General features: G+C 34.0%; 1 protein-coding gene across 1 annotated transcript in view; it reads right to left on the reverse strand.

The window, feature by feature from the left end:
- Positions 1–260: 260 nt before the first annotated feature.
- SEPTIN7 (septin 7) overlaps positions 261–14,959 on the reverse strand; it is a 78,342-nt gene continuing 63,643 nt past the window's right edge. Inside the window, exons 11-13 of the mRNA XM_077775333.1 lie at positions 5,622–5,757; positions 2,342–2,481; positions 261–1,326 (exon numbers count right to left, since the gene is read on the reverse strand). Of these exons, the coding sequence (XP_077631459.1) occupies positions 1,287–1,326; positions 2,342–2,481; positions 5,622–5,757 (316 nt within the window). The 3' untranslated portion in view covers positions 261–1,286. The remainder of the gene's footprint in view (positions 1,327–2,341; positions 2,482–5,621; positions 5,758–14,959) is intronic.

A 14,959-nucleotide genomic window follows, 5' to 3' on the forward strand; every position in this document is an offset into this window, starting at 1 on the left:
CAGTTTCCAGGGGATTTGAGAGTTCACCTAATGTGAATGAGTTGGGATTTGTTCTCAGAGATATAAACATTAATGAGAGTAATGAGGAAAGATAACTGTAGATCTCATAAATTAGAAAAGCAATACACTGACCATATTCTAAATGAAATAAACATACAATAGAAGAGTTACAATTGTGGAGGCAAATTCAACTTGATGTTTTTTTCCCCATATTCTAGTCTTGTATATCAACTGTAGAATATTTAAGAGCCCACACTCTATTACATCACAACATTGTTTATTATGTGAATTTTTTACAATACAAACAAAAAAAAAATACAGAAATGCAATATATGAATACAGCTAAATGCAGAATGGTGACTTTTTTTTCTTTTCAGGAGGCCATGATTCCCATTTCTAGTAAAATAAAGAGACTGCACATAGGTAGAAACAGGTTGGTCGTTAGCTTCACAATTTTGCCTAGAAATGATCTATAAATGCATTTTTCCCCTGCTACTTACCATAAAGTGTAAAAAGGGAATTAAAGGAAAGTTTCCTTGTTGGTTCCTACCATATGAAAGATGCTATATTCTATTTTAGCAGGGCCAATATATGGAAAATACCTAAATAAAATGTTATTACAAAAATGAAGCAGTAATGAGATTCTGGCTAAAGAGGGTACTAAATGAGAATAACATATATTTAAAGAATCCAAAACAAATAAACAAAAAAAGGTTGTTATAAAAAGCTCTAGGTGCATTGTAAGCATATAGGATTTTTTTTCCATGTGTATTTTTAAACAATGGAAGTGTCAAAAAATAGGGTCAACTGTGTTAGACTAAATTACATTATTGTATACGCTGTACTGAATGGAACCTCTGTATTATAATTATCATAGAGAAGCATAGTTTGCATCGTATTATGGCAATTTATCCTCAATGAAAACCTTCCAGAGTCCTTTTATTTTGGAATATCCTGTAAACAATCAAACCACCAGAACATGATTGTACAACAGTAAAATGTTTTCTTGCATTAAATTGAAGACATCTGTTTAATAATAAAAAAAAAGAAAAGAAAATGTAGGAAAGGTACTTAGAGCTGTTAGTTTCTAAGTACACAACACCCTAGACAATTCAAGGCATCTTAATCTCCATCAACAACAAAAAAAATAATAATAATTTTTGTCATGCTGTTAAATCCATCATTAAGGATAAAACTGGTGCAAATTGGTCAAACGGATCCAACAAACACTGATGTCCAAGCTGGCATATTGGCAACTAATACGTAACTGGTGGTCAATAGAGGGTTTAAAAGATCTTCCCTTTCTTCTTGTTCTTTTCCAAGGTTCTAAATGATTCAAGGAAAATAATCAAAATGAGTGGTCATGATATAAACATTATAGATAACATAAGATGGTAGCAATGGCTAACCCAACTACAACTGTTAGATTTTCAAACATTACTTTTTTTACTTAAAAAATTGTCAGACTTAGAAGTGAATAATAAGGACAATACAAATCTGTAATAGACAATCAAATATTTGACCAAATTTCAGGATAAACAGTGAAAAGAGGATAGAAATCCAGTTTTAATGTATGAGAATAATTCTTCTCAAATAAAAGTGCAAATTGAAAAAGATCAGCTGACATCAAGTAGGGTACCTTCTCTTTTACTGCTATTTGCATTCTCTACTATGTTTGCTTTTACAAACAGATTTTCCTCTTCACTGGGGAAAAAGTTAAAAAGAAGGATAGCGTTATAGAACAAATGTCCAACCTTGAAAATGTTTAGCAGGGAGGGTAAATTGTAGAATTCTTATGAGGATGTAACTTTTCAGTTTTAAATGGGACTAACAAGGGAAAGAACAAAACTAGGGTTCAAATATTACGGAGTTTTGTGTAAATGAAGAACAAGTAATTGATCAACTGTATTTGGAATTACACAGCCAAAATTTTATCTTCAAAACTTAATCCTAAAGAAATAAGACAATTAAAACACAGCCCGAAATTGTGTAAAAGATCTTTGAAGCAGTGTTTTCCATGCTTGCCGATGACCGCACACAACTATTATATCCAACAATTGAGGGGAGGAGATAAGAAATTGATTATGGTGAGTCAACTGGGGAGAATGTTATGAAGCTACCATTGTAATTATGAAGCCTGTTAAGTCATGGAAAATGGTTGTAATGAAAAGAAATACTGGTAGACTAGACAGATTGCATCCATTTATGTAAAAATATTCATCCATAAAAATAACTGTGGTTGTGTGATAATGGGTAATACCTTTTAAAATGTTAATGTTGTTAAAATAAACAAGACAATAATTCTTTAACACACATTTCTTGGGAATCTGATATTAATTACCTGGAAGAGTTCTGTTGTTCTAAAATACGTTGTTGGGCTTCCCAGTTTGCTTTCTCATCTTCAAACTGACGACGTTTTTCCTCTAATTCTTTGTGCTGTGCTTCCAAATTCTTTTTCATTTGCTCATGGCGCCTTTGAAGCTAAATCACAGCATGATATATAAAATAAAACTGTTTAAGAAATCAGGAACAGAAGTAGGTTTCACCTAGGCATCCTAATGATAAAATTATGAGCACTAAGTTCAGTGCTATAAAATCAGAGTGCCACCTGAAAAGCACTGTCTAGGCTTTCTCCTCCTATAGGAGGCCAGTGATCCAAGAGAATAATCTTGGGAAACAGGGGAAAAAAACGTGCAAAATGTTTATAGTTGTGCTGCACTTTACAATGGACATATCCTATCTTATGATCTCGTTTTTCATTACTCATAAACATGTAGAAGCAAAGCAAGTATCACTGTCCTCATTGTATAAATGAGTAAACAGCTGCAGAGTTTAAGTCACTTGCCCAAGATCATTAGCCAGAAAAACTGAAGAATGAGGATTTGAACCTGCCTCCTAAATCCGAGTTCAGAAAGCTGAGACAAATGGAACAAAAACAGGTGTACACAAAGACTTAAATTTAGAGCTCCAAAATCACAGCAAGCTCCCCGAATTCGTATAAAGCAGTGGTTTCTCAAATGTTAATTTTCATATAAATCACCAGGAATGTTAAAAATATAGAATCCTGGACCTCACCAAGATATACTGTAATGAGAATCTTTCAGTGTTAAGATTAGAAATCTGTATTTCAACAAGCCCCAGAGATTCCAATGCAGGTGGTTTTCCTACATTGAAAATTAATGCTGTATAAGCATGCTGGCTGAGAAGTAGAAACTCTCACACAAGGTAACTGCAGAAGCAAAGAGCTCATCTAATGGATCACTAAATAATGTCATTTATGCACTAGTCTCCATTTCTGAAGAAAAGTTATTAATAAAGTCAGATTAAATCTAAATACACTTAATACCCCAAAACTATTCAAAGTCTTCAGATGTCTAGGAATCATATTCTTCTAATGATCATATTACATCAGTGAGTTAACACCTTGAATTTGGATTATAATGATATTTTGCATACAATTTATTTTCTCAATTATTTTGTAAACCCACAGAGAGGGACTTCCTATTTATTCCTACTGCAAATATTTCATGCAATTCCTACAAAATAAAACCATCTAAGATAAATTTAAGCAAACATGAATCAAATATAGGATATCATCTTCCTGATCATAGCAAACAAGGTACTAAGAAAATATCAGAAAATCGAAATGCAAGAAAATGCCTTTAGTTCTAGAAAAAATGCAAGGGAATCAAAAACACACAATTTCTCCTCTGAGAAGGAGAAAGAGTGCTACCACAGGGAAGGGCCTCAAATGAACAAATGAGGTCTTAATTTTTAAGCAAGGTAGTAAGTTCACAGATGTTCATCATTCTTTATGTATACATTTCTGTTGTATAGAAGTATCTTCTGTGTTAGTTGCATGTAGGTAAAAAGTACAGGTTACAGTCCCTCTCAAGATACCCCTGGGGTTAGATGTCTTCCAAACTTCTGAGTACTTCAGATTTTAGAATGGCAATACTACTTAGAAATATATACATACTACATTTACAAAACACCTCCTGGGCTGCCTAGGGTAGCACCTGTAATCAAACACATTACTATTTTTTGCAGTACATTTTATAAATATTCACATTAAGTAGGATAAAACTATTAGTTCTATGTCTGTTTTGCAGTTTCCAGAGCTTGTTAGGATTTCCGACTTGAAACTATGGATGACTGGGTTTATCAAGTGAATAAGAGCAAACTTAAAGAATTAAGTGGGTTCAAATAATGGCTTATAACTATGCATGCAGCACTGACCAAGTTAATTTAGCCTTCCTCTCATGAAAATAAAAGAGGTGGACAATAATATCTACTTCATAGGGTTCCAGTGTGGATTTAATGACATAATACATGAAGGAGGCTTAGTACTGTGCCTGATGTGGCTGGACATCAGCAGCTATACCTTAAACAAACTCTTCCTGCACTAATGAAGTTGAAAAAACAAATCACTGTATTAAAGAAGGTTAGATAGGTTTCTTCATCCATATATTTATATACTTACATGGCTTACAGTATTAGGGGAAACTTGGCCTGATCTCTTTACAGTTCTTTCATGCTAAGGAAGATTTCAGACTTCAAAGAGTAATAAAGTTTCTCAAAACTGTTTTCACCATTTATAGAAATGATAAAAAACTCTTGAAGGGTTCTTTGGCTACAGTTCCATAATTATTTGTTTGTAACATTTACTCTTAGGAGGAAGTTCTAAAATATATCTATAGCAAATGTAAATTCAACTACACTTAGATTTTCAACGAAATCTAAGTTTGGAGGTAATGCAGATTATTCCTGTTTTTATTCCCCTTCTGTTAATGGATTTTCCAGATTATTCACTAATTACTGAAAGAGTACAGACTCTTAGATTTAATAAAGGTTGACTAAACTTCATCTCCAAAATGTCATCTTAATAACAGGTGCTAAGATGCTATTCCTGCAGTCCTCTGAGGACTCAAACAAGATGGAAGTATTCTAGATCTCTACTGAATTAAGCCTGTAACAAAAACAACAACGGTCATAGTTTTTTTTTTTTAAATTAATTAATTAATTTTGAAAGAATGAATCCCAAGCAGGCTCCATGCCCAATACAGAGCTCAATCTCACAACACTGAAATCATAACCTGAGCCAAAATCAAGAGTTGGATGCTTAACTGACTGAGCCACCAGGTGCCTCTGCTTGTTTTTTATTGTTTTTTTTTTAAGAGATTCCTACCAAGTATATGTGTCCAAATACTAATATATTGAAACATATATTATACACAAAGTGGTTGCTTTTATTTCTCCATTTTATTACATTATGGCAGTGACCCTAAATTTTTTTTAATGTTTATTTTTGAGAGAGAGAGCGAGCGAGCCAAGCGGGGGAGGGCAGAGAGAGAGGGCAACACAGAATCCAAAGCAGGTTCCAGGCTCTGAGCTGTCAGCACACAGCTAAAAGTGGGGCTAGAACCCATGAACCGTGAGATAATGACCTGAGCTGAAGTTGGATGTTTAATTGACTGAGCCACTCAGGCGCCACAGGACATTATATTAAATTTTTAAAATTATGTGTAGAAAGGTCTTATTATCCATACTATTAAAGATATTTATTATTTAAAAAAAAAAAATTCTGTGCCTATAAGAGGTGACAATGTTAGGCTGATTACCTCAGCTTCCGAATCCTTCAGTTTTTGAACTTTTTCTTTGACCTTCATCTCAAACACCTGCTCCATTTCCATCTCCATCTTCTTCATCTTAGCTACATGCTCCCTTCTTTCTTCTTCCATTTGTGCAAGAGGGCTCCTGTTGTGAACATTAAGGATAATCATCAAAAGTCTAAAAATGAAAAGTATAATACAAAACTCTAAAACAGTGATGAAAACAAATGAGATGCTGTTATCACTAAATTTTTTTAAATTAATTTTTTTTAATGTTTATTTACTTTTGAAAGAGAGAGACAGAGCATGAGCAGAGGAGACGCAGAGAGAGAGGGAGACATGTAATCCAAAGCAGGCTCCAGGGTCTAAGCTGTCAGCATAGAGCCCAACATGGGGCCCAAACTCACAAATTGTGAGATCATGACCTGAGCCAAAGTCAGAGGCTTAACCGATTGAGCACCCAGGAGCACCTAAATTGTTTTTCTAAAAATAAGTTTGAAAATAATTTGTCAATCATTCTGAACACCATCTTAAGTGACACAGATTTGAAGTTTTGTGTATAAATGCATTAAAAATTCTTTAGAAGCTCCAGAACTTATATTTATAATCTAGAATTTCCTTCCACAAAGTTTTATATTTAAACTTGAATCTCTAGTGAATAATTATTACGAAAACATAAATAACACACTGTTAACAGGAGGATTCTCTAAACCTAATTAGGGCATACCATATCAGATCTAAAGATGGCACATAAAATAAACTGTAGAAGGAAAATGGAAACATTCCCAAATTATACTCACAGCATGGAAAATAAGAAAATTATTTAATTTTGTACTTTGAACAAAATTTTAATGCGAAAAAAGGAACTGAGCTAATGAGGTTAATATACAGAGCTTATTTTTAGTTCTATAAATTTCGACCTGTTATAATCTCTTTTTTTTTTTTTAATGTTTTATTTATTTCTAGGAGAGAGAGAGAGAGCGTGAGCAGGGGAGGGTCAGAGAGAGAGGGAGTCACAGACTCCGAAACAGGCTCCAGGCTCTGAGCTGGCAGTCAGCACAGAACCCGACGCGGGGCTCGAACCCACAAACCGCGAGATCATGACCTAAGCGAAAGTTGGATGCCTAACTGACTGAGCCACCCAGGTGCCCCTATAATCTCTTCTTCTAAGACAACTACTGATACTACAATTATAAGTTAATTAACACTAATTCAGACTTATTTTAGTAACTGAATTGACATGCTGGAAATGAATACTAGTCAATACCTAGAACATTTTTCATTTCTAGGCCATTTATGGTAATTTCACTGCTACATTCCCCCTAACTCAAATATTTTATTGTCTTATTTTAAAAGATGTATTTGGTGATAAAAAATGCATACACAGATACATACACGAGAAAGAATCAGAAGAAAATAAATATCCTGGTAATTATTTTTGAAATGCCAGAAAACAGACACAAGCATAGTTAAATGGAAGTATTTCACTCTACTAATATTAAGGTCCACAGGCTCAATTCTCTGCACAATTTTGTTCAAAATTTTCACGTTGAAAAATATTGCAGATGAGCTTTATATTATGGTTAGTATACTTACAGACACAAGGAAACATCAAAGTATCAGTAACTTAGTATAATCCCAGGGAGGAAAGAAACATACTCTGTGGCTTTGAGGATCTCTGAAAACTTTTCAGTATACTAGAACAACTTAAAGAGGCAGGCCCTCTCTGACTGCATTGATAAAAATGTTTATTTTGCCTCTACATACACAGGGTTTGACCACTGAATTGTACATTTAAATTGGTGAATTTTATCTAAGTAAAGCAGTTTAAAAAATTAAATCATGGCTTATAAACAAAAACAAAATCAGGCCCTGGGTTTCACCCATAATTTCTAGGGTTAGTCACTTTAATCTTGATGTGACACACTCTGATTACGGTGGATTTGTCTCTTAATGAGTCTGAGTATTTTTACAGTACTACTCTTCCCTATCAAAGAGAAGGACAAAAGAGCCAGATGGAACCTGTTTGACAAGAGCAACAGGACAAAATACTGGTTATGGATTTTTCTTAGCAAAAAGGGAGGACAAAAGCATGAAGTACTGTTGTGATCAAGATGATCTGTTTTTGCAAATTAGTGTAAATTAGAATAAAATGTTAACTGAGGGATAGTCTTCACCAGAAGTAAACTCACAAACCTGCAGTATATTTTAGCAATTAAACAATTAATCAGAAGTTCTGAAAATGAAACTAAACCAAACATTAACTTAGAATAAAAACCTGCATTCAAAAAGTGAGGCTGAAATAAATTAAAAAAAAAAAACACCTTTTTAATGTTTATTTATTTATTTTTGAGAGAGAGAGCACGAGGGAAGGGCAGAGAGAGAGTGGACAGAGGATCCACGGCAGGCTCTGCACTGTCAGCGAAGAGCCTGATGGCGGGGCTCAAACCCATGAGCCGTGAGATCATGACGTGAGCTCAAGTCAGATGCTTAACTGACTGAGCCACCCAGACGCCCCTGAAATAATTTTTTTAATGTAAATATTATTATTGCATTAAAAGCTAAGGCCCTTCTTGCTAATATAGTTCTCATATCTATGGCAGCTGTTTTTGGCATAGGGGCTTCTGATTTCTTGAGCAGGTTGCCAATGAATCCCATGAAATAACATACTTAATGTGTGTGTCTGTGCAAGCATTTTTCTGGTGAGAGGGTCCAAAACTTTCTTTAGATTTTGAGAGAGTCTATAAACCTCACCTATTCCAACCCCCAGAACATTTTTAGCCTCAAGGAAAGAAATAATCTAATAACTATTTTTTAATTGACAGTTTTAACTGAATATGTTTAAGCAACTGAAATTATCCAATACTGTCATAATTTGAAAACATGGTTCAAAACTGTAAATATATTAAATAAACTAGAAACTCAGACTGATTTAAAATTAAATATATATTCCTACTTATAATGACCTATCTACAGAATGCTCATTTAATTTTATCCTTGGGAGGAAAAAGGCAATTCATGTAAATTTAAAGAATTCCTGGTATAATTTGCACGTGAAAATGCGTCCACCTAACCAAAAGTAAACACTTATCTTGATTTTTATTTAGATAACCTTAGGGAGAAAATAGAAGACTATATTTTGAAACTTGCTTTTAAATTCCAAATTTATTAATAATCTTTACATCCTTAAAAAAAAAAAACAACCACTTACATGCCTTCAACTGTGTCATATCTAAACTTTAGAACAAAAAATGGAGACTTAAAACACTTAGAATAAACCACACTAAAAGCAACAATTAAAGGCAAATTCAGAGAATTCACAATTAAGTAATTTAAAGTATGTGCCCTAAAACAAAAGTTCCTGGCAAAATTTGTTAAAGCTAATTAATTTCTTTCCCAAAATTCTGTTATTGTACTCAATCATTATGAAAATAAACATGCTGTACAATTATCTTCTGACAGTCTGCTCAAAATTTTAAACCTATTTAAATACATGTACTTCAAAAAAAGGAAATATTTACAATATTTCATATGTGAGATACTTTTCAGTTTTTCAGCCTTGTAAAAATACTTGACTTCTGATCAAATGAACTGATATTCCAGTGTTCTAAAAAAAAAAAGGGTGATACATATCTAAAAATTTTTAAGCCTCTCACCAGTAAAAATGATCTTTCAAATCGTAAATTAGCACCACATTTCTAGTCATCTTTATTAAAGTGATATTTAGGAAACTGTAATACAATATTTTGCTTACGATGTAGAAAACACAGGAAGAAGGATCACTTTTTTACCTCACTTTGTTTTTTTCCAGATAAAACCTTTTTTCATTAGAGGATCAGAAAAACCATTTAAATTATATCATAGCCTAACCGCTTTTTAATGGGAAATTCTTCTTTACACACATAGATACGCTAAAGCTTATTCACTTAAACTTGTCAGAGAAACAAAGAAACTCAGACAAAGAAATGAAAGGGCCAGGTAAAAGATTAAAAGGGGGGGAAAAGGGCTATAACATAACCTGAATATCACACTAAATCCCCAAAGATATAACACAGCTTCTTCTAGGGATCTCTTTAAAGGGTTATGGTTCCTGAAAGCCACCAGATGATTCACCCTTTCATGTGACCAACAGTAAAATCACAGCAAGGACCACACAAGGCTGACCTAGTAAGGTTCTCCTGCGGTTGTGTTACATGACCTATATTTTGAGTACAACAGAAAACAAACAAATTTCATTTAAATTATGTGTGGTCACATGAGCAAATACATTCACATACTTCTGCACCAGTGTTACTAGGCCACTATGTACACAGACATGTAGCAATTTTTATACAAAAGTTTTCAAAGGAATTTCATTTACATGGATTTCAAAGAGCAATAAAACTTTCCAAAATTTTGGGGAAACAATACTTACCAACATTTTATTTTGCCGAGAGAGACCATTATAACCAAACACAAACAAAACAATATTCTACTACCATTATATTTTCATGAAAGGACATTTGACCAAAGGATAAAACATACAACTGAATAAATTTAAGTTTTTGAAAAAACTCTGGAAAACTTCAGAAATTTATCTTTATTTCTCTTTCAATGAAAACTCTGCCATGTACTAAAGGAGTTCTGAAAGTAAGCATTCGGAAACCTGTATTTTTGGTTTTGGTTATCCATAAAGTTTTCCCAGGCTTACAGATGGAGAAGGCTACAGAAAACAGAAAAATAGTGGATGGGAAAGAGGTAACAGGGTATGCCCAACTTGAAGCAAGATATCAATTGTCATAACTGGTGCCCATGATAGACAATAGTTCATGAAAGTGACCAATCAAATGTGGTTTTAAGTAAAACATACAAAAGAAGATCAAGGAAGGAACAACTTTAAAAAGCAGGTTAGCAATAAAACAAAACAAAATGAAACAAACAACAAAGCCTTCCCCTTATTGGGGATCACCTTTCTTTCTTTAAGAGATCTGCCATCTGGATATGGTTAGTTTTTCTCCCCTTTCCTTTATAATTAATCCCTTGTTCAATCTTCTTGGATCTGGAACTTGACCTCCCAGTCTGCTAATTCCAATTGCCTACCACCCTCGCTCTCCAGTCAGGGGTGAAGAAGATATATTCACCCTGAGGATTTAAGAGGTACTTAAAATAGATGACTTGGTATTTTCTTTGCCAGATACAGGCAATACCTGAATAGCTGCTAGGAACTGTGCCCACTTTCCAGACTTTGACACGGAGACAAATGAGCATTTGATAAGTTCATCTACTTTTCAGATTTTAACCACATAATCTAAATCTTGGTTCCTTCCCAGCTCTACTGAGATATAACGGACATATAATACTGTATAAGATGTACAATGTGATACCTAAATCTTATTTTATATCCTTCTAAAATATAATCATTCTAGAACCACTAACCTCATAAAAAGGCACATTTTCAGTTATACAAATCAAATATTTTAAACCACTGTTTAGTATACTCTACATACCATCCAAAACTGCCTCAGAAAATGAAATATAAGATTAATTATTTTACTACTTAATGTTTAAGAAGATAGCTTATACTCTAAAACTAAAGTGGGGTTAGTACCTTGTGGAGTATACACCGCCACATAGGTTAGTATAACTAATTTTTTTTAATCACTATTTTTGAGAGAGAGTGTGTGAATGCATGTGCATGCACACAAATGGGGGAGGGACAGAGAGAGAGGGAACAGTGGATCAGAAGCGCGCTCTGCGCTGACAGCAGAGAGCTCAATGCAGGGCTCAAACTCACAAACCATAAAATCCTGACCTGAGCCAGATGCTTAATCAACTGAGCCACCCAGGCAACCCATAACTGTAAATTTTTAATAGATTTGTATATGTATATATATGTATAAATACTATATGAGGGCAATGAAAAATACACCAGGTCCATTAGCAATCAGCAGATAAATAAATGACCTTTTTATCAATTTTCTTTCTTGAATTGCCTACAGATGCTATTTAGAGACTACGCAAAGCGAGAAAGTGATAAAATGATCATCTCTCTGTTTTTAAGGACCAAAGAGATTGTCCAGTTCAATGGTCTTCAAATATTAGGGTCTCCATTTATATGAAGTCTTCTAAAGGTTACTTGAGCCTCTGCAGTTTTAAGAGAATCAATTTCCAGATCCTCAACTTTCATAAAGTCTTGCCTAGAGTGATCTGCCTGAAAATTTCCAAATTACAAATTTCCAAGTTACAGAGCCCACCTCTCACTTTACAGAAGACCTATTCCCTCTTAACCAGCCCTTAACCTAAGGTACACTGTCCCAGGTATATTTGGAGGTGCAAAAACCTCCAGGTGACAAGAGAAGTCTTCTTCAATGATTAATCAAAGTACTATAACTAAATCCCATATACTGTCTGTATTTCCCAGTATTAAACATGTTTCCAACAAGCTAACTGTGATGTTAGCTGATGGAAATGCAATATTTGGGTCCATGGTGGGATGCTCTGAGGTCAGATACATAACGGAAGGAGGTGGTTAGAAAAGTTGCAATTTTTGTTTAATAACTCTGACTCTTCCAAACTCTGCACAACCTCAACCTCTCCCTGCCAATATTATCAAAGGATGCATTGCTATGGAGGGAAGAATCCCTTGAAAGCAATACAACTAGAACATCACTAGGAAGCCTAAACTCACATTTGCTTACATCACATATTTAATTATTAGCCATTCTTTCCAGTTCCTCATGAATGAGTCCTTAGTTTTTAGCACATTAACATCAGCTAAAGCACCATAAGCTGCTAATACTGATTTAAACAACAAAAACATTCAGCTAGAATGCCTTCTGAAATTGCTAACATTTTCAAGATAATAGAATATATAACCAATAGATAAAACTTCCAAGTGACTTCTTTCAGATTCAGTATATTACTCAATAAAGCAGTAAAAAACCAATGTAATAAATCATATCAATATCTATTCTAATTACGCCATTCTCCAATTGGTTCAATCTTTAAAGATATTTTCCTACTTACTATTAACATAAAATAACATACTAAGTCCTGGGTCAATTTGCTTTATAGCAGTACAAATGTTTTATTACTTTCAGAGACAAAGTCTGGACATGATTCATCTCATTAAGAAACACATTTCCAACAGAATTCTACTTTTTATGTTTTTGCCTCGGTTATACAGTTTAACTAGAGTAATCCACAATAGAATTCTATTTCTGCACAAGAATTTATAACAACACTGTAAGGTTCACTATTTTTCTCTGAATTGCCTTACCTGAATCCAAGAGCAGAAATATCACAATACCACTATTTTAAAAGTCTTCTATTAGAAATAGGAAAATAATTCCTTATTTCTAGGACATGAACAAATTTATAAAAGAAAAAAAATCAAACATTAACTGCATACATTTAGTGAATAATATGTACTGACAGCACATTTCCCCTTCATATATAAAATTATCGGTGCCTTTAATTACATATGGTTTTCTTTTAAACAATTAAAAAGTTCCCAAGTTAGTAAAACGCATTTAAAATGGATTAGGATTTTTATGAACAATATTTACTATGATGGATCCTCATGTTTTTGTGCTAAATAAAGTTGTCTTTTTTTTTTTTAATGTTTTATTTATTTCTAGGAGAGAGAGACAGCGTGAGCAGGGGAGGGTCAGAGAGAGAGGGAGTCACAGACTATGAAACAGGCTCCAGGCTCTGAGCTGGAAGTCAGCACAGAGCCCGACGCGGGGCTCGAACCCACGAACCGCGAGATCATGACCTAAGCGAAAGTCGGACGCTTAACCGACTAAGCCACCCAGGCGCCCCTAAATAAAGTTGTCTTATACAAATGTTGCTAAGAACGAATAAAAGTCTTTTTCTTATTCACTAAACCTTACCTCAAATAGAATTTTGTATTTTAAATGAAAACAAATTGTTGAAATATTAACCAAATCAATTTTTAAAACAGCAGTAGTAAACTGTTTTGCAAAGCATACATGACTTATCACCATATCAGAACTGTCTAGGGTGCTTATTAAAAAATACAAACTCTCAGGTCCATCCCACATCTACTGAATCAGAATCTCTAGCCAATTATTAAACCTAGAAATTTACCTTTTTAACAATCATTCTCAGGAGATCCTTAAAACCAGAAAACATAGGAATTGATCAGTAAAGTTCCTCAAATATAAGCATTAGTTAACAGCATAAGAAGAAGAACTTTCTCAAAGTTGAGAAAGAAGAAGTTCAAAGTAATAGCATAAGAAGAAATTCTACTTCAAAGGATCTATGACCCCAACATCATTAGAAAAATACTGAAGGAAATAAACATAAAGTTAGATCTAAGACCAGTTGTAAAAGAGAACTACTTGTGACTGCCAGTGACTATTAATGCTTTGTTTGCTTTCTTCTGGAATTTAGGGCCACTGTAGAGACGTAACTAAAGAAGAAAAAAAAGGAGTATTTTCTTTTCCATTTTAAAGAATGCTGACCGCTATACAACACAGAACTATACTGCTACTTTGCTAACTTGCCTTTTTCATTACTTACATAGATGATCCTTCAGGAATATCCTCTAATGGTAGATAACACCTGGCTACAAATGTACACACAATGTTAAACCAGTTTTCATAATATTTATGATCTTCAACAGTCCCAAATAACGGAAAAATGGGGCACAGATACTGTTAGCAAGAATTCCACCAGCTAACTCACAGGCCTCCTCACACATCTCTTTTCCTACCCCATCATAAACCACCACAGCGTGACATACGGAGTAGCTCAGAAGGGTAAAGCTACACACTCGACAGTCACTCACACTAACAACAAAGAGAAGAAATCCAAACTAAAGCTAACTTATTCCCTGGAAATACAGAATAGAAATGGAGTAGGTAACCAAAACTATATTCATCTAAATATTCCTTTTGTTTGGTCCTGTCCCGTGTTTCTATACAACGTTAGTGAAAACTCTGCTACCAAATGGTTTATCTAAAAAGACAAAAGACAGAAGCTCTATATGTAGTCTCTGTAAAGAGACTATGGGATTTTTATCTTAGAAGTAAAATAGGTTAAGAGATCTTGGTAGCAACTGTTCTCTTCCCTTAAAAAAAAATGTATTTGCAGATACATGTACCCCTACGTTTATAGCAGCATTATTTACAATAGCCAAGGTATGGAAGCAGCTCAAGTGTGCATCCATAGATGAATGGATAAAGAAGATATGGTGTGTGTATACACACACAGACACACAGACACACACACACACACACACAGGAATATTATTTAGCCATTAAAAAAAAAAGAATGAAATTTTGCCCTTTGCAACAACATGGATGAAACTAGAGTATAATGCTAAGTGAAATAAGTCAGAA

The sequence above is a fragment of the Crocuta crocuta genome, unplaced genomic scaffold, assembly GCF_008692635.1.
Source record: "Crocuta crocuta isolate KB4526 unplaced genomic scaffold, BGI_CrCroc_1.0 scaffold197, whole genome shotgun sequence".
NCBI lineage: Eukaryota > Metazoa > Chordata > Mammalia > Carnivora > Hyaenidae > Crocuta > Crocuta crocuta.